We start from the raw sequence: 25,776 nt of genomic DNA on the forward strand, positions 1-25,776 counted from the left end.
GCCTCCTCGTGCGCGGCGATGAGTCTCCTACAATTTAAGGTGGAGCACATGACGTGGGCCCGGCTGAGTGGATTCTTCCCAGGGGTGGAAGATCACTGGGAAGTGTGTGGGAGGGGGCTGGAAAACCACATCCATATGTTCTGAAGGTGTGAAACTGGGGGTGGGGCGGGGGGGTGGGGGGGGCGTGTTTAAGGCTTTGTCGGGTGGAGAAGGGGACCGATGTGGTGGCCTTTGCATCCTTGATTGCCCAGTGAAGGACACTGCTAAACTGGTGTCCTGCATTGCGTGGATGGGGGACGGGGTAATTTGAGCCTGGAAAAGATTAGGTTTGAGCTAAAGGGATCTAAGGAAGGGTTTGAATGCTGGGTGCGGGGACCCTCCCATGGTGCATTCGGGTTGGGGGGGTTGAGGGTCGCTATGGGCGCCTCTGAGATTGGGACACCAGTTAGAAATGGCGTCCCAGGGCAGCACGGCGGCACAGTGGTTAGCATTGTTGCCTACGGCACTGAGGACCCGGGTTCAAATCCCGGCCCTGGGTCACTGTCCGTGTGGAGTTTGCACATTCTCCCAGTGTCTTCGTGGGTTTTGCCCCCACAACCCAAAAGATGTGCAGAATAGGTGGATTGGCCACGCTAAATTGCCCCTTAATTGGAAAAAATAATTGGGTACTCTTTAAAAAAAAAAATTTTTTTTTTTTTAGAAAAAAAAAAGAAATGGCGTCCCAATCTCGCTACACTGGGGCTTTCTGGTGAGCGGAGCTCCTCCACGGGGCTATGTGCGGCCTTGGCTGTGCATTACCCGCTGAGGCCCCTTATACATGTGTTTCCAGGAAACACGTGACTAAACACACTCGCTATGGGTTTCTGTTCCCAATTAGTTGAATCGTGCCCTAAGTATCATTTTGAGCAGGAATCATGGGGTGATTTCTGCCGGGTGTATGGGCATGATCCAGATCGCAATTCACCCACGGTTAGTCATTTTTGAAAAGTTTTTTTTCCGGAGGGGGGATGCGAACAAGATTGTTCTTCAGAAATAGGCCTAGAGGACTTCCGGTTGCGGCGATGCACTGCTAAGCCCCACGTTCCGGCAGCTCCTGCTCTAACGGACTTTTGGGCTCTTTTTGAGAGCCCCAACGGAAGTTTTTTCGGATGAAACCCAGTGTGAGGGTGACAAAGTAAGGAGTCCCCCCTAGTGTGTATGGAAAAGATCGGTGGTAGTGGCCAGATTGCGAAGGATCCTCTGGAGCAGCGGCAGAGAAGAGAAGGAAGAAGCAAGATGGCGACGGATGGAGAACAGACGACATAGGGGCCGGATCAGCAGGAATTCCTTAGACGGTGTGTGGAGGAATTAAAGAAGGAGGTGCTGGCGCCGAGGTTGTTGGCAATCGAAGGGCTAAAAGAAACGCAAAAGGCCCAGGCGATAGAGCTCCGTGGGGCGAAGGCAAAGGCAGCTGAGAACGAGGATGAGATTCTGGGCCTAGCGGTAAAAATGGAGACGCACGAGGCTCTACGCAAGAGGTGTATCAAAAGACTTGAAGTCCTGGAGAACAGGTCGAGGAGAAAGAACCTCCGGGTTCTGGGTCTCCCCGAGGGAGTGGAGGGAGCTGACGTTGGGGCTTATGTGAACACGCGGCTCCATTCGCTAATGGGAGCTGAGGCCCCCCCGGGCCCCCTGGAGGTGGAAGGGGCTCACCGGGTCCTTGCGCGGAGACCCAAGACTGAAGAACCATCAAGGGCGATAGTGGTGAGATTTCACCGCTTCACCGACAGAGGCCGTTTTGAGCTGGGCCAAGAAGGTACGGAGTAGCAGGTGGGAGAATGTGGCGATACCAGTGTATCAGGACTGGAGGGCGGAGGTGGCGAGAAGGAGAGCAAGTTTTAATCGGGGCAAGGCGGCGCTTCACAAGAAGAAAGTAAAGTTTGGGTTGCTGCAGCTGGTGCGATTGTGGGTCACGCACCAAGATAGACACTACTATTTTGAAACATCGGAAGAGGCATGGACCTTCATCCAAAAAGAGAAACTGGACCAGAACTGAGGGACTGATGCTGTGGGGGAGATGGCGATGTTGATGTACAGAAATGTAAATTGGGGAATGGGAGGTTCACCGTATCGGGGCGATAGATGGGGAGGGGAAAGGGAAGAGAAAAATCCCTTTTTCTTTGACGGGGAGACACTGAGAAATGTGGGCGTCGGTGGAAAAAGGGACATTGGTGGGGGATGGGGAAGGGGAACGGGGCTGTAGGGGGCGCTGTGCCATAGGGGGCGGGGCTGATCTAGGAAAGCGCAAGTTTTTTTCCGCGCTAGGGAGATGATGGCGGGAAGATAGGCGCAAGGAGGATGAGAGCTCCACACACGGGGGGGGGGGGGGGGGGGTCAAGGAGAGAGCGGGGGAAGCCGGGGTCAGTTGGAGTCAGCTGACGTTCGGAAGCATTATGGGGGGAGTAACCATGCTAGATGGGGATCTAGCAGGGGGGGGGGGAGGGGGGGATAACTGGGTTGCTGCTGCTGGGATCGAGAGGGAGCTGTCAAGGGTAGAGGTGGTTGGGACGGGAGTGCGCCGCCTGGGGGACTGGTGGGTGTGCGGGACCTGGACGTGGGACTGGCCTAGAGTAGGTGATGACTAGTCGGCGGGGGGGGGGGGGGGGGGGGGGCAATCCGGCTCCGGCTAATCACGTGGAATGTGAGAGACCTAAATGGGCCGATTAAGAGGGTCCGAGTGTTCGCGCACTTAAAAAGACTGAAGGCAGACGTGGTAAAAATAAAGAAATAGGGTGCCGAGATCTCACAGTAATGTTTTTTTTTTCTTTTTTAAATTTAGAGTATCCAATTTCTTTTTCCAATTATGGGGCAATTTAGCATGGCCAATCCACCTATCCTGCACATCTTTGGGTTGTGGGGGTGAGACCCACGCAGACACAGGGAGAATGTGCAAACTCCACACGGACAGTGACCTGGGCCTTCGGTGCCGTGAGGCAGCAGTGCTAACCACTACATTACTGTTCCGCCCATCTCACAGTAAAGTTGCAGGTCCCGCACACGCCCCACCCGTAGGCATCGCAAACCCCTGCAGACATGAGCATCACCCCCCCAACCCTTGGCCATGAAGGGACAGCCTCGTTCCCAGCACTAAATATCCATGTCACAACCCCCCCTTCCCACACCATCCTGGCATGAGTGTCCTGACCCCGCCGCCATCTATCCTCTGTGGCATGGGGACATTGGCCCTCCCCCTGGGCAAGTGATCATATCCCACTAAGGGGTCGCTGAGGGCCTCCCACCTTTTAGGCCACCTCCCCCCCCCCCCTTTCAGCCCTCTCCCTCCCTATAATGGGCATAGCCACCCTCCGGTCCTACCACCCTGGCAGTTGGCCATTAGACCACCCAGGGGCTCCAATGGCTTCAAAGGCCCCCGCCGTGGTCATCACATCAGTACTGATTTGTGCTGGCCTCGCACTGTGCCAGTGTAACAGGGAGACTCCAGTCTAGAATGGGATGTGTGTATTTAAACGAGTTTTCAGTCTCACTGGTTGTGATCCAGATTGTGTCGGGCACTGGAGGTTGGGAACATCCATGATTGGTTTGGTGCGTGCCACGATTCCTGTTTTTGGGCTCTCCCGCTATTCACCAGGAATAAAGGGATTGGCACTGGGCATAACACTGCCGGAAAATGGTGCCCGTAGAATTTATTCTGGAGTGTGGGATTAGAAATAAAACCCAATGCGTTGTTACCAGTATTTCCATTTCCAGCAGTTTCTTTGGATCCCGTGGCAGAGATTTGAGTTCTAAAATTCAAGTTGCTGATCCTGTGCAATACTGTGAGAGTGCTGCAATGTCAGAGGTGTCATGTTTCAGTGAGACATTATCCCCATCTGCTCTCGCAGCAGGACATTGAAGATCATTGGCACTATTTTGAAGAGCCAGGGGAGTTACCCTTAATCCCTTGATTCCCCTAATCAACATAAATATGAACAGATGATTTTATTCTGTTGTGGGAGTTGTGTACAAATTGGCTGCCGCAGTAGTGATTGCAGTATGTTTTTGGCTATGAAGCATTTTGCAGAGCATTATATAAATGAAATAGTCAAAAGGGCAGCTCGGTAGCACAGTGGTTAGCACTGTTGCTTCACAGCACCAGAGCCCCAGGTTCGATTGCCAGCTTGGATCACTGTCTTTGCGGAGTCTGCACGTTTTCCCCGTGTCTGCATGGGTTTCCTCCGGGTGCTCCAGTTTCCTCCCACAGTCCCGAAAGACTCAGTGTATCTGAACAGGCGCCGGAGTGTGGCGACTAGGGGCTTTTCACAGTAACTTCATTGCAGTGTTAATGTATGCCTACTTGTGATAATAAAGATTATTTTTTTAAAATTCCAACATTAAAAAAATGCTTGCACCAAACGTCTAATTTTTTTCACAGCCAATTAAATATTTTTACAAGTATTGTCGCTGTAAGGCATATGGCAGCCAATCCGTGCACAGCCAAGCTCCCACAAACAGCACTGCGATAATGTCCAGCTAACCTGCTTTTATCAATGATATTGATCAGGATGTTGGGGATAACTCCTGCTCTTTATCGAAATAGCACCAGGCGATCTATTACTGGGCAAATGCAACCTCGCTTTGTCATCTCCCAAAATGGTACCCCTAACAGCGCAATATTCCCCCAGTACTGCACTGGAGTCAGTCAGTCTTATTTGTTTTGTGCCGAAGCCCTGGAATTCTGGTTTGCTTATCACCCCCCCCCCCCCCCCCCCCCCCAATGCCCAGGATAAAGCAGCATAGAAAACTGACATTGGAGACAAAAGACAGGCTCTGCCTCTGGTGGACGGAGAGGGACGGTATCCAGGCTCCTTGTCAGTTACTTAAACAAAAACCGAGGAAGGTCCGGCAGCATCTGTGGCGAGTCCAATGTGACTGTTCCTCCGCAGCAGCGTCACTTTGTCAGAGCTTTTCCCTGAAGTGAGCGTGGGAGGAGGCGGGCGTGGATATGGAAGGATGATGTGAAGGGATTGGTGAAAGATATTTAAGGGTTGCGAGTCTCTCTGAGCATCTTTCTATTGCAGTGGGCGGGTCTTGGTGAACGTGACCAGATTATAAGGAAGAGTCATTCTGCTTTGTGTTGGTGTTGGAGGGGTGGGAAAAGAAACGTGACCAGCCTGTCAAATCTGGCTCTTGTATTTCAGAGGTGATACACTGCAGCAAGCGGCAGGAGCTGGAGGGGGGATTTTAACCCCCCCCCCCCTCCACTCCCAGGTTTTCCTGGTGAAACTGACCCAGGAGTGGGTGAAATTGACGAGAATCCGAGCGCAGAGTGAATTGGCCCACGGGAACCGAGCAACATCTAAAGGGGAATCGTCTACGGTCCAAAGAGCCAAGACGATTGTGCTCAGTACGCGTGAATAATTCATGACCCCGGGATTTCGCCGCCTTTGCGCGATTTCATTGTCAATCGGACGAGTTTGGTTTGTATCAAGATGCAGACGGAATTAGCACGGAGCAATAAACTGCAACATTCCCCGGAGATACCTTGTATCCAGTAATACATAATTCCATTGTTTAAAGCTGGGAGATCAGATACATTGTTTCCTCTTCAACACCAAGGAAATAACACCCCCTCTCCCTCTCTTTCTTGGCTCCTGTCCTGTGGAGGGATTGGTAGTGCGGAGTGATTCCCTCCCCTTGATGAATTCTCTGGATTGATATTTACCCACTGGAGGAATTGGCGTTAAATGGAGGTGGGGGCTGGGAAGCAGGGTGTGAGGATGGTGCAGCCCATGCCTGGCTACGGCGAGGTGCTGGTGAAAAGCTTTTCCTGCCTGAACGCTGCCGTCGCGGAGTGCCGGGACTGCGGGCTGCAGCTCTCCAAACGGACCCTGCTGGAAAATGCCTCCCTCACCGCTGCCGAGGGGCTTTTGTTCCTGATTTGTGCTGTAGGATGGACCGTCTTGCGGAAGGCTGCTTCCCGCTACCTTTTCCAGGTCTGTGAGTGAGTGCGTCCCTTTTGATATATTTGTTGAAGGTGTGTGTGCGCTTAACTGGAGGAAGTCTGGGCTGAACATATATTAAACCATTGACTATTACAACTCTCCCATCGCTACTTCGTTCTGACATCTCTATTCACTCTCTCGCATATCTCCATTCTTTTATCTCTCCTACTGTGCCTCTAATCTATATATCTATCACAACTTGTATCTCTCTTCCTCTTTGATCTCTCCTCGCACCTGTCTAATCTATATATAGATAATTTGTTATATTGGTATCCAGTCTATTCAATCTAGATATAAAATAGATGATTTGTAAGCAGTTAGACTTGAAATCAATATATTTGTAGATAATTGTCTAAAATGTGACCAATAATGTAACAAACTGGGGCTGTATTTGATCAATGGTGCCCTAGTCAATGCACTGAAGATTTTGGACACATTTAATTCTGGTTGGGTAAAATGGGCCTCTTAGGATTGTGTCGAGACACCTCTTTACAATATAGCTTCTCCATGTGTTAAATGGGCTTATTTCTCCCTGATATCAGGGACTCTATATCTGCTAATGTGCTTCATCAAAGTTACTAATTCGCGTCTCGGTAGGTAGGCAGGGGTTCCTGTCATATGATCTTGTCCACTTGACAAATCCTAACCCCAGCCAGCACCACCGTGACCCCATCAAACTTCTGAAGACAAGTCATTGCAGACAATGTCAGACTTTGTATCCACGATGGGCTCTAACTACACCGTACAGTGAGCAGGAAAGTAAGGCAAGGACCAATGTGTGCTTGTCTAAAATAACAATGAGGTGAATTTGAAATATTCACAAACTGAGCTTTTGTCCTTGTGTGGTTTAGTATGCTGTTTGAACCTCTTGATCTATACAGTGTCTTGATGTTTTGAAACATCTCTGAGCAGGTCACACAATGTTACGTTAGCAAATATGGCAGCTGTTCTGTCCAGTAACCATCGATAAACAGTGGTGAGATGAAAGACCCGTTTTTGTGGGCCATGTTGGTTGAGGGAAGAATGTTGGCCAGGACACTAGGAGATTTTCAAGCTCCTCTCTTCAGTTAGTAGCCATGGCATCTTTAATAGCCACCCTGAAGCAACACAATAGGCAGACAGTGGAAAAGGTGATTCTTCTTATTATTATAAAAAGGTGCACTGCAGCAGCTTGCAAACTCACAACCTCTAACACCCAGGACAAGTGCAACAAGCACAAGGCGAGCTTGCAGGTGATGGTGTTTCCTCCGAGTTTCACACCATCCTGGTTTGCAACAATATCACCGTTCCTTCACTCTCACTGGGTCAAAACCCTAGAACTTTCTCCTGAACAGCACTCTGGCTGTACATACGCCATGTGGAATGCAGTGGTATTCAGAGGCAGCTCTCACCAAAGTCTCAAAACCGTTGGGAATGGATAACAAATGTTGGACTAGATAGCGACACTTGCATCCCATGGATACGTTTGCTAAAAGTTAGATGGGGTCTGGGTTCACCTACTGTCCCAGGCAAGGATAGCATTCCCCAAAAAAGGTAATTACTTTGTTTTACTGTCCATTTTCTCTGAAGACAGACCCTCCATTGGTTGAGTCATAGTAGCAGTCGACCAATATCGTACTCTAGTAACTCCTTCATGACCCCCACATTCAACTTTGGAGCATAATATGATAAATCCCAACTCAGTTTGCAGCTAATTTCAGGAATGGACAACTTTCAGCCAATGGGACAGGAATGGGAAGCTTGGATCATCCCCCAACTCACTGATAATGAAATGAAATGAAAATCACTTATTGTCACAAGTAGGCTTCAAATGAAGTTACTGTGAAAAGCCCCTAGTCGCCACATTCCGACGCCTGTTTGGGGAGGCTGTTACGGGAATAGAACCGTGCTGCTGGCCTGCCTTGGTCTGCTTTCAAAGCCAGCGATTTAGCCCAGTGCTAAACAGCCCTGTGCTAATCAAACAAAGCATCTGCCCATTTTTTAGAGACTGTTTGTGGGATCTTGCTGTGTGCAAATTGGCTGCTGAATTTTCCTGTATTACAACAGAGAGCACACTGTAATAATTCAACTGCTTTGGGATGATTAAAATCAGGGATGATCAAGGGGTCAGAATTGGAGGTTTGTGGGATTGGTTGTAGGGTGTTAAGAATCATAGAAACCCAGCTTGATCCATTTCAAGGTGGTCCACCGGGCCCACATGACAGTGGCCCGGATGAGTAGATTCTTTGGGGTGGAGGACAGGTGTGTAAAATGTGTGGGAGGACCAGTGAACCATGTCCACATGTTCTGGGCGTGCCCAAAACCTAGGGAATATTGGCAGGGATTCGCGGACGCCATGTCCAGAGTATTGAAAACAAAGGTGGCAATGAGTCCAGTAGTGGCGATTTTCAGGGTGTCGGAAGACCGGGAATCCAGGCGGAGAAAGAGGCAGATGTTCTGGCCTTTGCTTCCCTGGTAGCCTGGAGATGGATACTGCTAGCTTGGAGGGACTCAAAGCCCCCAAAGTCAGAGACCTGGCTAACTGACATGGCGAGCATCCGCGGCCTAGAGAAGATTAAGTTCGCCTTGAGAGGGTCACTGTTTGGGTTCACCCGGAGGTGGCAACCATTCAGCGACTTCTTCGCGGAGAATTAATCATCAGCGGGGGGGGGGTTAGGGTAGTGTAGAATAGGGGATCAATTAGGCGGGTCTTGGCAGGATCGGAGTCGATGATTGCACTATGTTTATTGTTTGTACATTGTTTTTATACTGTTGCTGTTTGTAATGCCAAAAATACCTCATTAAAATTGTTTATTAAAAAAAACCTATAATTATGTACATACATGCACCTGGCCCGGTGTTGTCTCCATACTTGCTGACCTCCTAGGTGCAGGTCATGTGGTGCTCTTACATCACTGCGTGGCCAGTATCATACTCAGTTCTACGTTAACCCTACATGAACCAAACCCAGGGTTGAAATTGGGACTGCAGAGAGGTGGTGTGAGGCCATGGAAGGGTTTGAAAATGTGGATGAGAAATTTATAATCAGACGTTGCTTGACTTGGAGTCATTGTAGTTCCGCAAGTGTATTGTCAATAAGGGATACAAGTTAGGACATGGGCAGCAAAGATTTGGACGACCTTGAGTTATTGAATGTTGAATTTGGAATGCTGGCCAGATGTGTGTTAGAGTAGTCCAGTCTGGAGGTGATGGAGGTTTAGATGGTTTCCCCAGCATTAGGGATGGAAACAGGAGGCCAATTGACAGCATGGATTTGTGGTTGAAAGCTCACCCTTGAATGGAATAGAATCCCTACAGCACAGAAAGAGATCATTCAGCTCATTGAATCTGCACCAACCCTCTGATAGAATACCCTACCTAGGCCCGCACTATCCCCGTAATCCCACCTAACCTGCACATCTTGGGACCATGGGAGGAAACCGGAGTACCCAGAGAAAACTCACGCAGACACTGGGAGAATGTGCAAACTCCACACAGACAGTGACCTGAGGCTGAAATCGAACCTGGGTCCCTGGTACTGGGAGGCAGCAGTGATAAGCACTGGGAGGCAGCAGCGCGAAGCACTGTGCCACCTAAACATGACACCAATGTAGCGAACTTCGAAGATCAAAGCCATTATTTTCCATCCCCACCACAAACCCTCCTCTTGTGCCACCGAATTTGGCGGGGATGGAAAATATTGGCTTTGATCTTCCCAGTATTCAATGGGATGAGATCGCTGCTCATCCTCTCCAAGATGCTGGATAAGCAGTCCGACCAGTTAGAGACAGTGTGGCGGGGTTAAGGATAGAAACAGGCCAATCAGCCCAACTGGTCTATACCAGGGCTGAAGCTCCATGTGAGTCACCAGCCTACTGCATTTATCCTGATCAGCACAACTTTGTGTTTCTTCCTCATGCATTTACTGAGCTTCCCCTTAATTATGGTGTTAAAAGGGTGTTTGCAGTAAGTGCACCCAATTAGAGGGAATACATTTTTAAGGTTATCACAAAATGAACAAAGGGAAAGGTTAAAATAAATTTTTCTTTCACCTAAATGATTGTTCGAGTTTGGAATACAACCAAGAAGAGTGATGGAAATGGAATACAATGGATATTTTTAAGTGAAATTATAAATCTATTAAACATGAATACATGATTGAGTAAGAGACTGAGTAAAAGGCAGTTTCAGAGAATCATCGCAGACACAATAGGCAAAATACCGTTTTATTTTTTAAAGTCCTCTTGTGATAAGAAGTCCCTTCATTGAGCTGTCCACCATCATCACACTGTGGTCTCAGTGTGTGTGTGTGTGTGTGTGATCTACAGAACGCACTGCAGTAAGTCACTGAGGGTACTCCAACAGCTCACCTCTCTCCTGAGAGGCGACCACGGTCGCTTTTTTTCCCTTGTAGTCAGTCTTGGGGCAGCACGGTAGCCTTGTGGATAGCACAATTGCTTCACAGCTCCAGGGTCCCAGGTTTGATTCTGGCTTGGGTCACTGTCTGTGCGGAGTCTGCACGTTCTCCCCGTGTCTGCGTGGGTTTCCTCCGGGTGCTTCGGTTTCCTCCCACAGTCCAAAGATGTGCAGGTTAGGTGGATTGGCCATGATAAATTGCCCTTAGTGTCCAAAAAATTGCCCTTAGCGTTGGGTGGGTTACTGGGTTATGGGGATAGGGTGGCGGTGTTGACCTTGGGTAGGGTGCTCTTTCCAAGAGCCGGTGCGGACTTGATGGGCCGAATGGCCTCCTTCTGCACTGTAAATTCTATGATTAGGAGGATGTTCACTCGAGAAGGATGGTGCAGGCGTTTGGGAATTCCCATCACCTCCAGATTCTTATCAGTTCTCATCATGCTCGTTTGGGATTATTATTTGCTGCTGTGCCTTCACCTTTACTGGTCAATGTCAACGTCTTAACTGACACGATCATGAAGTCTGCGGCAGTCCGTCACTTCCCCAGAATCGCTGGCCACAGAAATAAACACAGCTTCAGCAGTGTCACCTACATCCTGTGAAATTAAAGAAAGACTTGCACTTACAAGGCACCTAGTATCACCTCAGGACGTCTCTCAACCCTTTTCAACGAATGAAATACTTGTGCGCACTATGTTGTAACCCAGGGAACCCGAGAACAGATTTGGGCAGCCAGGCATGGATCATTTTAGAAAGAAAGAACTTGCATTTATATAGCGCCTGTTATAACCTCTGCCAATGAAGTCCTTTTTTTTTCTTGCAGTCAGTTGTAATGTAGGAAACACAGCAGCCATTTTGTGCACAAAAGATTCACAAGCGGGAATGTGACAATTGGTTTTGGTGATGTCAAGTTGAGGGGTTGAGAGGATGCTGAGGCAAAGGGCGGCACGGTGGCACAGTGGTTAGCACTGCTGCCTCATGGCACCGAGGACCCAGGTTCGATCCTGGCCCCGGGTCCCTGTCCGTGTGGAGTTTGCACATTCTCCCCGTGTCTGCGTGGGTTTCGCCCCCACAACCCAAAGATGTGCAGGCTAGGTGGATTGGCCGCGCTAAATTGCCCCTTGATTGGAAAAAAAAGAATTGCGTACTCTAAATTTATTTATTTTTAAAAAGGATGCTGAGGCAAAACCTGCTGCTCTTTTTTTTGAATAGTGCCACACATCAACCTGAGAGAATAGGGTCACAGTTTAACTTTGCATTCAAAAGATGGTGCCTCTGACAATGCAGCACTCCCTCTATGCCATCCCAGACCATCAGCATAGATTTTACCATTGGTGATGCCCACCGCCACTCCAGCAAAATCCGTCGCCGTGCAATCAGAGAGGCAAAGGCCAAGACATCGGCCTTCCTCCTCTCCATGAGCTCCGGCTTCTCTGAAACCCCAAATATCGCCACCAAAGGGTCCGGGTCCACTCCCTCCTCCACTATCCTGGCTAAGACCGCGAACACTCCCGCCCAGAATCTTCCCAATTTTCCACAACCCCAAAACATGTGCGCATGATTCGCTGGCCCCCGCCCACACCTCTCACACTCATCTGCTGAAAGAACCCACTCATTCTCGCCCGAGTCATATGCACCCTGTGCACTACCTTAAACTGTATCAGGCTCATCCTTGCAAAGAGGAGGTCTCGTTTACCCTTCGCTGTGCCTCACTCCATACTCCCTAATTGTTCTCCATTCCCAACTCCGCTTCCCATTTCTCCTTGATCTTCACCACCCACTCGCCTCCCTGCTCCCCCAGCCACTTATATATATCCCCAATTCTTCCCTCCCCTTCCACATCCGGAAGCAGCAGTCACTCCTGCTGGGTGTATCCCGGTAACCTCGGGAACCCCTTCCAGACCTTTCGTGCAAAGTCCCTAACCTGTAGATACCTGAACTGACTACCATCGGCAGCTCTACCCTCTCCCTTAGCTCCTCCAGACTGGTAAACCCTTCCTCCAAATACAAATTCCTCACCTTAACCAGCCCCACTTCCCTCCACCTCCTGTATACACTATCCATCCCCCCCGGCTCAAACCCATGATTCTCGTACAGCGGCGTTAGCACCGACATCCCTTCCACCCTAAAATGCCTCCTCAGCTGATTCCATATCTTCACCGTGGACTGCACCATGGGCTCCCTGAATACCTACTCGGAGCCATTGGCAATGCTGGCGTCACCATAGCCCTCAAACTAGACCCCTTACAAGATTCCTCCTCCATCCTAACCCACTCTACCTCTTCTCCTTCACACCACCGCCGCACCTCGTCCACATTCGCCGAATGATCATTACTTTCATCTGCAGTTTTCTACTTGAATCGATCAGTCAAATAAATACCAAACAAATATCACAAAGTAGAGGGAAAGGGTCAAGATTGAAGCAAACAGGATTAAGGAGACAAACTGAAGATCACAACTGCGAAAGTAACAGAAATTCAGGGCTGGATAGAATGAAATCAGCGGGAGAGCCAATTACTGTGTGAGTCAGTGATCTCTCTCCAGTCCCAGAATCCTGGGAATCTGGTATTGCCTGGCTGGAGGCAATTAACACATGAGAAGGGGCTATTTGAAGTATTAGCCTGCCAGATTGTGCTTAATCCAGCGCTGGTCATTGCTGGAGATTGAGGGGCATTCCCTGTACAAGGCACAAATCAGGAATGTGATGGAATACTCACCACTTCCCTGGATGAGTATATCTCCAACAACACTCAATACCATCCAGGGCAAAGCAGTCCACTTGATTGGCACCCCATCCATCACTTCCATAATTCTACTGTGCAACGGTGGTGGAGGGAGTGTGTACCATCTACAATATGCACTGCAGCAACTCGCCAAGGCAGCACCTTTCAAACCCGTAACCTCTACCACCTGGAAGGACAAGGGCAGCAGATGCATGGGAAAACCACCACCTGCAAGTTCCAAAACCAGCGATTCAAGAGGTGGTACACCACCAGCGCCTCGGGGGCAGTTCGGGATGGGCAACAATGCTGGACTTGCCAGTGATGCCCACATCCTGAGAGAGAAAACATTTTTTTAAAAAACCAATGGTGCTGTTAGTTATTGCCCATCCCTGAGTCGCCTCTTGAATCGCTGCAATGTAGGTACACCCACACCGCTGTTAGGAGGGAATCCAGGATTTTCAGCCAGCAACAGTGTAGGAATGACGCTATAGTTCCAAGTCAGGGTGCTGATTGAATTTTGAGGGGAAGTATGGAAGTGGTAGTGTTCCAATGTGTCTGCTGGCCTTGTCCTTCGAGGCAGCAGAGGGTATGGTTTGGGAAGCAGTGAATTCTTTTTTTAAAAAAATAATTTTTATTAAAGTTTTCACAAAATATCAACAACAAAATGTAAAAGGAACCCAATAGAATTAAATACGAAACAAAACAACCCCGTGCCCCCCCCCCCTCCTCCCCCCCCCCCCCCACCCCCGGGGTTGCTGCTGCTGACCATTGTCTACCGTTCTGCCAGAAAGTCTAAGAACGGTTGCCACCGCCTGAAAAACCCTTGCACCGATCTCCTTAAGGCAAATTTCACCCTCTCCAATTTAATAGACCCCGCCATATCGTTGATCCAGGATTCCACGCTTGGGGGCCTCACATCCTTCCACTGAAGAAGAATCCTTCGCCGGGCTACCAGGGACGCAAAGGCCAGAATTCCGGCCTCTTTCACCTCCTGCACTCCCGGCTCCCATACAACCCCAAATATTGCGAGCCCCCAGCCCGGTTTGACCCTGGATCCTACCACCCTAGACACCGTCCTCGCTACGCCCTTCCAAAATTCCTCCAGCGCTGGGCATGCCCAGAACATATGGGTGTGATTTGCTGGGCTCCCTGAGCACCTAACACACCTATCCTCACCCCCAAAGAACCGGCTCATCCTTGTCCCTGCGGATCTGGGCGGTCACGGTCAAGGTTGGTTCGCGTTGCTGGGTGACCCGGGCAGGATGAAGAGAGCGATTTGAACTTGGGGCTTAACTCTTATAGTCCCCCGGGGCTTCCTGCCTTTCGGGGCGGACCCTGTACCTGGTTCTAGGTGATTGGACTTTGTTCCAATCGCTTGGTTCGATTTTTCCAATACTGGAGCGGTTCCCTGATCGATGGGCGGTCTTGAGGTGTCCGTTAACCTCTTTTGTGTTGGCACCTGCTGGCGCCGGGGAGTCTGGCTTTGCTTTGTGTGTCCCAAATGTTGCTATTGTTCCCGGTGATTGCTCTTCAGTATGTAGATGGCTGCTACATTATTATGCTGATGGTCGCTGGTATCGATGCAGTCTGGGCTTGTGCAGAGTTAAATACACAGCAAACCTGCACCTGCTGGATTCTGCCCGTGTTGGCTGACTTTCCCATCAGCCTTTGCCATTCGCCATTTTAAATCGGGAGTTTGCCAATTTAGGTGGCTACACCGCCCCCTCCCCCTCCATCACCCACTTGCGCACCATCTCCGCATTGGTGGCCCAGTAGTACCCACAGAGGTTGGGTAGCGCCAGCCCCCCCCCCCCACCCATCCATACTCCGCTCCAGGAACACTCTTCTCACCCTCGGAGTCCCTCACGCCCACACAAACCCCGTTATGCCCCTGTTGACCTGCCTGAAGAAGGCCTTCGGGATAAGAATGGGGAGGCACTGGAACAGGAACAAAAACCTTGGGAGCACCGTCATCTTGACTGACTGCACCCTACCCGCCAGGGACAGCGGCAACGCGCCCCATCTCTTAAACTCCTCCTCCATTTGCTCCACCAGCCTCATGAAATTAAGTCTATGCAGGGCCCCCCAGCTCCTGACCACCTGGACCCCCAAATACCTGAAGCTCCTCTCTGCCCTTTTTAGTGGGAGCTCGCCAATCCCCCTCTCCTGGTCCCCTGGCTGAACCACGAACAACTCACTCTTCCCCATGTTGAGCTTGTACCCTGAGAAATCCCCGAACTCCCTGAGGATCCTCATTACCTCCAGCATTCCCCCCACCAGGTCCACCACATATAGCAGCAAGTCGTCCACATAGAGCGACACCCTATGCTCCTCCCCACCCCTCACCAGCCCCCTCCAGTTCCTCGACTCCCTCAGTGCCATAGCCAGGGGTTCAATCACCAGTGCGAAGAGCAGGGGGGACAGGGGACACCCCTGCCTCCTCCCTCGATGCAACCAAAAGTACTCAGACCTCCTCTTGTTCATGGCCACACTCGCCATCGGGACCTCGTACAACAGCCTAACCCACCTGACGAACCCCTCCCCAAACCCGAACCTCTTCAGCACCTCCCACAAGTAGGAAGCAGTGAATTCTGTCGATGATGCACACTGTAACTATGGTGTGCAGGTGCTGGAAGGTTCGAATAGTAATGCAGGTTTAGCAGATTGCTAGCGTCGAGCTTAGTGTCGTTGCAACTTTAAATTCTGGGATGGTAAGGACATTCATTGAGAAATTGACAGGTTTAGAGTGGCACAGTGGTTACCACTGCTGCATCACAGCGTCAGGGACCTGGGTTCAATTCCAGCCTCTGGTGACTGTCTCTGTGAAGTTTGAACGTTCTCCCCGTGTGTGCGTGGGTTTCCTCCGGGTGCTCTGGTTTCTTCCCACAGTCCAAAGATGTGCAGGTTATGTGGATTGGCCATGATAAATTACCCCTTCGTGTCCAAATGGTTAGCTGGGGTTACGGGGAAAGGCCAGGGCACGGACCTTGATAGGGTGCTCTTTCCAAGGGTCGGTGCAGACTCAATGGGCTGATTGGCTGCATCTGCACTGTGGAGATTCAATGATTGGAGTACTGTTAAATACACTAAAGTAAGTGAGCCAATCAAACCAGGAGAGTCGTCCAATCCAGGGATTGTCACTACCTGAGGCCACTGACAATCCTTAGTTTACAGGGCTTACAAGGACATTTGGCCAACTCTACTGTGACCATGGCCTCTTCAATTCAGTCCCTGATTTGAGGAGCACAATATAAACACACACCACAGGCGTTTGGATCCACCTCAGCTGAAGATGTTTCATGTCAGCGAAGGGTGAGAGGAGGTTTGACAAGAGATATTCAAATTCATGAGGGGCAGAAACTGTTCCACTCCTGGGTGTTGAGAACGAGAGGCCACCCGTTTAAAGTAATTGGCAAAAGAAGCAGTAACTGGAGCAATGACTGGAATGCTCTGTCTGAGAGTGTGGTGGAGGCAGGTTCAGTTGAAGCATTCAAAAGGGACTTGAACTGTTCTTTGACGATGAAGAATATGCAGGGTTACAGGGAGAGGGCAGGAAGAGTGGCACCCAGGAAATTGCTCATTCAGGCTGCTGGTACGGACATGATGGGCCGAGAGGCCTCCTTCTGCACTTTACATGTACTGAATTATATATGCGCGCAAATCTACATCCAGCCATTCGGCTTGGGTGAACAATGATTCAAAGAAAAATTAGTGGTTTGCTATTTTCCTCTTAAAATTGACCAGTTGAGAAGAGGCCCTTTGGCACATCATGCCTGTGTCAGTCCTTTTGAAAGTGAAATCCAATTAGCCCCCACCCCGCTGTCCATCTTTCCAACTCCCTTTTCAATGTTATGATTAAACCTGCTTCCACCTTCTTGACAGGGCCACGTATTTCAGGTTATGACAACTTGCTGAGTTTAAAAATAAAATCTTCTCGCCCCTTCTCTAGTTCGTTTGCCAATTCCCTTTATATCTGTTTCCTCTGGTTACTGATCATAAATTCTTAAAATAGGAATTGTGTACGTTTTGAATTTGGTTTATATATTCTATTCTGGTCTTCCACAAATAAGGGGAGAGGAAGTTAGCCAGAAGGGGATAACGGGACCAGGACATCCAGATGTTGTACATTTTTAAAGCCACAACATTCTATCCAAGAAGACCTCTGATTGGGAAGCAAAGTGGGAGAGGTGTCTTTGCTCTTTAAGCTGAAGAGTTGGCTTAACTCAGTTGCTGTAGTACCATTCTGGTAGGAGGGTAACACGTTTACAGAGGGATGTAACATTATAAATCTGGACATAAGAATTTCAAATGAGGTTTGTTAACTCAAAAGCTGAACAAAGAAGTTATGGCAGAAAGTGTACGGAGACATTAGGGGCGGGATTCTCCCATCGGGCGGCTAAGTGTCGACGCTGGTGTAAAAACGGGAGTGTTTTACTCCGGCGTCAGCGCCCATTCCGGGACCCGATTCTCCGGCCCACAGCGGGGTAGCGCTGGAGTGGTCTACGCCGCTCCAGCTGCCGATCCCGGCGTGAACCTCCGGACCCTTCAACGCTGAGGCCCCGCCGGCTCAGAAGATGATAGAACGGCGCCGGCAGGACTCGGATTTTTTGTGACGGCCGCTTGGCCCATCTGGACCGGAGAATCGGCGTGCCGGCCCGGGCAGATGATTGATGTCTAATAGAGGTTCCCCTGTCTGTCTCTGATTCTGAACTGGGGCTTGAACCTAAGTTCGTCAGGCTTGGAAAGGCTTTTTTTTTAATAAACATTATATTGAGGTATTTTTGTGGTTTGACAACAACAACAAAATAAACAATGTACATGAATCTATAAACATAGTGCAAAAGCTGTCTTCCTCCCTTGCAGATCCCACCTTTTTAACCCCCTACTCTAAATTAAACTAACCCCCCCCCCTCTGCTGACGATTAATTTTCCGCGAAGAAGTCAACGAACGGTTGCCACCTCCGTCGAACCCTAACAGTGACCCTCTCAAGGCAAACTTGATTTTCTCCAAACAGAGAAAGCTAGCCATGTCCGATAGCCAGGTCTCCGACTTTGGGGGCTTTGAGTCCCTCCAAGCTAATGATATCTGTCTCCGGGCTACCAGAGCAAAGGCCAGAACATCAGCCTCTTTCTCCTCCTGGATTCCCGGATCTTCCGACACCCCGAAAATCGCCACCTCTGGACTCGGTGCCACCCTTGTTTTTAACACCGTGGACATGACATCTGCAAACCCCTGCCAGAATCCTTCAGCTTTGGACATGTCCAGAATATGTGGACGTGGTTCGCTGGCCCTCCCGCACACTTTGCGCACCTGTCTTCTACCCCAAAGAACCTGCTCATCCGGGCCACTGTCATGTGGGCCCGGTGAACGACCTTGAATTGTATCAGGCTGAGCCTGGCACATGTTGCGGACGCGTTGACTCTACTCAACGTGTCTGCCCATAGACCATCCTCATCTCACCTCCCAACTCCTCTTCCCACTTGCACTTCAGCTCCTCAGTCTGCGTATCCTCTGACCCCATAAGTTCCTTGTAAATGTCCGAGATGCTCCCTTCTCCCACCCACCCTCTAGAAACTACCCTGTGCTGTATCCCCATTGGTGGTAGGAGCGGGAAGGTTGACACCTGTTTACGTAGGAAGTCCCGCATCAGCAGGTACCTGAATTTGTTTCCCCTCGCCAATCAAAATTTCTCCTCCAGCGCCCTCATACTCTGAAAGCTCCCCTCTATAAACATGTCCCCCATCCTCTCAATCCCTGCTCTCCGCCATATCCGGAACCCGCCGTCCATCCTCCCCGGGGCAAACCGGTGATTATTACAGATTGGAGACCAGACCGATGTTCCTTCCGCTCCCACATGTCTCCTCCATTGCCGCCAGACTCTCAGGGCCGCCACCACCACGGGCTGGTGGAATACCGTGCCGGCGGTGCCCTTACATGAGGCTACCTCCATACGCTCCCATGCCGACCCTCCCCGCCACCCACTTCCTGATCATGGCTATATTCGCCGCCGAATAGTAATTACAGAAGTTTGGCAGTGCCAGCCTGCCCTCTCCCCGGCTCCTCTCAATCATCCCCCTTTTTACTCCCGGGTTCTTGCCTGCCCAAACAAAGCCAGTGATCACTTTGTTGGCCCGTTTAAAAAAGGACCGCGGAATAAAGATGGGGAGACACTGAAACACAAACAGGAATCTTGGGAGGACCGTCATCTTCATCGCCTGCACCCTCCCAGCCAGTGACAACGGGAGCCGTCTGCACCCTCCGAAAATCGTCCTTCATTTGGTCTACTGGTCGGGCCAGATTTAGTTTGTGCAGCCATTCCCATTCCCGCGCCACCTGGACGCCTAGATACCGAAAGCTTCCCCCTACCACTCTAAACGGCAGCTCCCCCAATCGTCTCTCCTGTCCCCTCGCCTGGACCACAAACATCTCACTTTTCCCCATATTTAGTTTATACCCCGAAAACCGGCCAAATTCCCCCAGAATCCTCTTGATTTCTTCCATCCCCTCTGCTGGGCCCGATACATACAGGAGCAGGTCGTCTGCGTAAAATAGTCCAATGTAGTCCTATTCGTCTGTACGCTCGCCACAGATGCCTGATATAGCAACCTGACCCAGTCAATAAGCCCCGCCCAAATCCGAACTGTCCCAGTACCTCCCACAGATATTCCCATTCTACTCGATCAAAATCCTTCTCTGCATCCATTGCGACTACTACCTCCCTACCTTCCGGGGGCATCATCATCACATTTAATAGCCTTCTTGCATTGGCCACCAACTGCCTTCCCTTAACAAACCCCGTCTGGTCCTCCCCAGGCAGCCTCCGCCCCCGACCTCCTCTCTGTCCCTCAGCAACAGTCCCTCCCTCGTCAGCAGAACAATCCCCTACCCCCCCGCCCCCCAGTAACAGCACAATGTAAATCAACCCCTTTGATAAGCCCAACATCTGCTCACCCCCCACTACGCTTCTGTGAGCTAGCCTGCCCAGCTAGCTTGGTGGCCCCCACCCCTGGCGCCAGACATTCCCCCCCCCGCTCATACACACATATTCAGATGACAAACAATCCCAACACAATTGCAAAACGTCAGAAAAAACCCCCCTGCTAAACTAAGAAAAGATCAAGCAAGAGATTCAGCTTCTAAACAAACACACCTCCATCCCCCAACAGTGCAAATGTAAACTTTAACTCACTCAGCTCTGCAACTGGCCCCAAATCAAGACAGAAGGCGTTACAAATAGCGTCCACAAAACGAAAAACGAGAAACCTTTTAAAACATGAACGTTGCAGCAAAGTTCAAAAGTTCTCAGTCCGCCACCAATCCTTTCCTTTTCGCGAAGTCCAGCGCTTCCTCAGGCGACTCGAAATAAAAATGTTGCTCCTCGTACGTGACCCAGAGATGGGCTGGATACAGTAGTCCGAACTTCACCTTTTTCTGAAAAAGGGTTGACCTGATCTGGTTAAACCCCGCTCTTCTCCTGACCATCTCCGCACTCAGGTCCTGATCGATCCGCAGGATACTGTTCTCCCATTTACAGCTCCGTGTCTGCTTGGCCCACTGTAAAATATGCCCCTTATCCAAATACCTGTGGAATCTCACCACCATTGCCCTCGAGGGTCTCCCATTCGTGGCTTCCTCGCGAGTGCTCTGTGAGCCCTGTCCACCTCCAAGGGTCGGGTGAATGCCCCATCCCCCAACAGCTCCTCGAACATGCCCGCTATGTATGCCCCAGCGTCTGCTCCTTCGGACCCCTCCGGGAGCCCAACAACCCTCAAGTTTGATGTGTTGGGTGTTCTGGATCACAAACAGGTCACCAACACTGGAAGTGGTGCAACTCTATTTTATTATAAGGTTAACTATATTAACATACTTGAACTGTGGGTAAATGCAATACCAGCTTCAACTGTTGACCCTTGCCTAGTCCTAACCAAGTGATGCACTCAGCACATGGTGAATGTCTGTGTTGCAGGCTGTGAGCGAGCTGGCTGCTACTAGAGTGAGCGGGAACTCTCCTGTCCCCTGTCTTTATAGTGTGTGTGCTCTCACTGGTGATTGGCTGCGGTGTTGTGTATGCTGATTGGTCCCACTGCATGTCCATCAGTGTGTGTGTGTGTGTCTGCACCATAATATACTGCTGTATATTGTGACAAAGTTCTGCTGGCGGGACCTATTCTCTAGGTCCTCCACCTTCTCCAGGAGCCTTTTCTGCTGGTCTGTCAGCATCCCCGCCTCCAACTCCACCGGAGTTTTATGTTTATGTTCCTTCTCTACTTCCTGCCACCGGAAGTCCCGGAAAGGCTTTTTTAATAAGGGCATTGAGTACAAGAATAAGGAGGCCATGTTGAACTTGTATAAGACACTAGACACACGGAGTATTGTGTCCCATTTTAGGCACCATAATTGGAAGGATGTGAAGGCCTTGGAGAGAATACAGAGGAGATTCACAAGAATGATTCCAGGGATAAACAGTTGTCGCTATGAGAATAGATTGGAGAGGTTGAGACTGTTTTTAATGGAGAAAAGACGAGAGGAAACTTGATGGAGGTATTTAAGATGGACAGAGTAAGTAGTGACAAACTGTTCCCACTCAAGAGAGCATCAAGAACTAGAGGGCACAGCCTCAAAATAAAGGGCAAAAGGAGTAAAAGTGATGTGAGGAAAAAGTGTTTTCAATCAGAGGATGGTTGGAGGGTGGAATGGACTTCCTGAGCGGATGGTGGAGCAGGTTCGATCGAGCTATTCAAAAGGGAATTGGATCGATATCTGAAATGTGCAAGGTTACGGACATAAGGCAGGGGAGTGGGACCAGGCAGAATGCACTTTCAGAGTGACGGTGCAGACTTGATGGGCCGAATGTCCTTCATCTCCACTGTAAAGATTCTGTGATGCTGCCATCACAGTCTTGGCTGACATGCAAGATGGTATTAACATTACTGTTACCACTGAGGACCATGATAATCAAACTCTAGGCACCCTTACTGTAGCAGCATCATTGAGGTTGATATTTCTTGGGTCAAGGCATCAAGAAGAGGAAGTTTGGTAATTTATGCTTCCCACTCATCAACGACAAACTGTAACATCAGATTACACTGGAGGCAAAGTGTCCTCTACCCAGGTTCTCATTTATAGTAAATATTGGATCATTAATTTTAATAAGGCAGAGTGCCTTTCATGTCGAAGTTTCCTGAAGCTCTTTGAAGTTGAAAGGAGCGTCTCCTGGGATGGGATGAAAGATACTCTGATCATGTGATGGGACCTCCAGATTTGTTGGATTTTGATACTGGGCTTTAGGCTTTGCAATCTCGGTTACTCAAGTCTGTGACAGAAGGGTACTTCATCAGCTGTGGGTATAAGGGTCAGGATAGTGTGCGATGGATACAGGGGATGTGTTTTTAAACAGAAAATTATGTCTAACAGGCCGCACAGGACCATTGCATGAAGTGAGTGGTGTATGTGGGCAGCACGGTAGCACAGTGATTAGCGCTGTTGCTTCACAGCGCCAGAGACCCCGGTTCGATTCCCGGCTTGGGTCACTGCCTGTGCGGAGTCTGCTCGTTTTCCCTGTGTCTGCGTGGGTTTCCTCCGGGCGCTCCGCTTTCCTCCCACAAGACCCGAAAGACATGCGGTTAGGTGAATTTGACATTCTGAATTCTCCCTCAGTGTACCCGAAAAGGCGCCGGACTGTGGGGACTAGGGGCTTTTCACAGTACCTTCATTGCAGTGTTAATGTAAGCCTACTTGTGACACTAATAAAGATTATTATTATTCTTTCGCACGGCACTGAGGGAGTTCTGCGCTGTTGGAGGTGCTGTCTTTTGGTTGAGCTGTTAAACTGAAGCTTTCTGCTCTCCTCTGGTGGAGGTGAAATATTTCATGGCATTTTTTTTTTTAAAACACTATTTAGTAAAAAAAGACACCAGGGGAAATATCCCGGTCAATATTTAACCCTAGTCCAGCATGGCTAAAACAGAATGTCCAGTCATTTATCACACTATTATTTTTGGGGAGCTTGCTCTGTGTAAATAGGCTGCCAGCAAACATGCTTGATTTGCTGTAAAGGCATTTTAGAAAGTGAGGAAACATGCGGGCTAATGTTTGGGCGTTGGTGGGAGGATGGGATCGTTGTTATTGATATGGGGGTTGACATTGCATTTGTTACTGATTGTTGTTTATTGTTGGTGGGTGTAAATTTGGGAGAAAATCTGAAAAAGGAGGAGAATAAAAGTATATATTTTTTTTAAAGTTAACTGGCTTGGTCTGCACGTGACTGCAGTTCCACACCATGGGATTGGTTCTGAAGATGCTTGGGAAACACCTAACAAAAAACAAACAACAAGACAAATAACAGCAGGGCCCGTCCTTCATTTGAGCGGAATCCTGGTCTTGGAACCCCTGATAAAGCACCATTAACTGAAGCACAGCAGCGGGGCAAGATAGTGGCTCACCTTCTCCAGGTAACTCGAGATGGGCCTGATTAACATTGACCAAATCTCAGAAATAATTTAAATAAAAATACTTCTGAGGAATTCATGTAAATCACTTTGGGAACAATTAATTTCCTTCTGAAAAACAAGCTGTACATCTTACTGAAATCTAAAGAGTTGACTCAACTCAAGAGGTAACAGGATCACATTTAAATTGCCTCTTTCCTGGTGAAAAGGTGAACATTTCAACCCCCCCACCCCCCCGTGCCAAACCTTTCTCCCACTTCCATGCTTGCAGTTTCTCTCCCGAAGACGTGGACTCTTGCTAAGAGCAGAGATTCATGGGCCTTGCCCATCCTCCGGAGCCCTGGCAAAGCGGTCATTTTGCCAGCGCACATCTGGATGCTGTGCATCGGCAGGCTATTCAACGAGGGCAGTTGGGGCTGGGCAATACAAGTTGGCCTGGCCACATCACTAGGAAATCATTTTTTAAAAAGGCTATTCGACTGTGCAGAGAGACCTGGGTGTGCTAGTGCATGAGTCGCAGAAAGTTGGTTTTCAGGTGCAACAGGTGATTAAGAAGGTAAATGGAATTTTGCCCTTCATTGCTAGAGGGATGGAGTTTAAGACTAGGGGGGTTCTGCTGCAATTGTATACGGTGTTAGTGAGGCCACACCTGGAGTATTGTGTTCAGTTTTGGTCTCCTTACTTGAGAAAGGACGTACTGGCACTGGAGGGTGTGCAGAGGAGATTCACTAGGTTAATCCCAGAGATGAACGGGTTGGATTACGAGGAGAGGTTGAGTAGACTGGGACTGTACTCGTTGGAATTTAGAAGGATGAGGGGGGATCTTATAGCAACATATAAGATTATGAAGGGAATAGATAGGATAGATGCGGGCAGGTTGTTTCCACTGGCGGGTGAAAGCAGAACTAGAGGGCATAGCCTCAAAATAAGGGGAAGTAGATTTAGGACTTCTTCACCCAAAGGGTTGTGAATCTATGGAATTCCTTGCCCAGTGAAGCAGTAGAGGCTCCTTCATTAAATGTTTTTAAGATAAAGATAGATAGTTTTTTGAAGAATAAAGGGATTAAGGGTTATGGTGTTCGAGCCGGAAAGTGGAGCTGAGTCCACAAAAGATCAGCCATGATCTCATTGAATGGTGGAGCAGGCACGAGGGGCCACATAGCCTACTCCTGCTCCTAGTTCTTATGTTCTTATGTAGTGGCCTTCAACTGTACTTTCCAGCAGGAGTCGGTATGCAGCCAACAGATTTTTTTATTATTTTTAATTTCACACTTTTCTTCACAGTACATTAAATAAAACAACCGGCAGACAGTGTGGGTAATCAAAACCCCACCCCAACTGATAGCAGGTTACTGTCTGCTGACGAGGTGAGCTATTGGTGATGAAGTGAGGAAGATAGAGTGGCAGCCTCAAGCAGGCCTGTCTCCATCCTGTCCTTTCAATTGGAACAAGTAAGGAAAACTTGCATTTACAGATATGAATGTGTCATTCCCAGTTAATCTGTTTTTATGCCGAACTATCAAACTCTTTAAAAATAGAAGGCGGTATTTAATGGAGGTGATGGGGTCTCGTATAATGGCTGGAAAGTGCCAGTGAGCGAGCACGGCATTGCCTCTTTTCTGGAAGGCCCACTCTTATTGAGCGCCAATCAGGCATTCAACTACGGGTGGTGGGTCTTCCCCGGTATCAAGGACCCCCCCAGGGCTAATGTCCTGATGTTGCCCATCCTAAGTTGCTCTTGAATTGAGTGTCTAACTAGGCCAGATCCGAGGGTATCGAGAGTCAACCACATTGCTTCTGGGTCTAGAGTTGCATGTAGGCCACAGGTAAGGACGGCAGATTTCCTTCCGAAGGGACATTGGTGAACCAGATGGGATTTTGCAATGGTTGATGATAGCTGTCATGGTGATCATTGCTGAGACCAGGTTAATATTCCAGATTTTACTAATCGAATTTAAATTCAATCAGCTGCTACACCGGGATTTGAACTCACGTCCCCAGAGCGTTAGCCAGGGCCTCTGGATTACTGGTCCAGTGACATTACCATTATGCAGTCATCTCTCTAATGCCGGGTCCCTCAATCAGGCGCTGAATGCCTTTGAATGGGATCAGAGAGGTGGGTGCTGGGAAAGAGAAGAGTGAGGTGACACTACCACAAGGGGGCATTACACAACCCATATATAAGGACAGGGCACACATGCTCTGTCTCTTTCCACAGGCGACACTTAGAG

At 49.4% G+C, this 25,776-nt stretch overlaps 1 protein-coding gene across 3 annotated transcripts in view; it reads left to right on the forward strand.

Annotated features, from left to right (window-relative positions):
- The first annotated feature begins 5,061 nt into the window (after window positions 1–5,061).
- Window positions 5,062–25,776, forward strand: part of cers1 (ceramide synthase 1) — a 47,743-nt gene continuing 27,028 nt past the window's right edge. Inside the window, exons 1-2 of one of the 3 annotated variants that reach the window (XM_072482235.1) lie at window positions 5,820–5,972; window positions 24,830–24,996. Coding sequence is in view for 1 of the 3 variants with exons in the window: in XM_072482234.1 (XP_072338335.1) it covers window positions 5,724–5,972 (249 nt within the window). In the remaining 2 variants the exon portion in view is untranslated. Of the gene's footprint in view, window positions 5,981–24,829; window positions 24,997–25,776 lie in introns of all 3 variants that reach the window. The other 2 variants (XM_072482234.1, XM_072482236.1) reach the window with 2 other exon arrangements.

This window comes from Scyliorhinus torazame, chromosome 18 (genome assembly GCF_047496885.1).
Source record: "Scyliorhinus torazame isolate Kashiwa2021f chromosome 18, sScyTor2.1, whole genome shotgun sequence".
In the NCBI taxonomy this organism is placed as follows: Eukaryota; Metazoa; Chordata; class Chondrichthyes; order Carcharhiniformes; family Scyliorhinidae; genus Scyliorhinus; species Scyliorhinus torazame.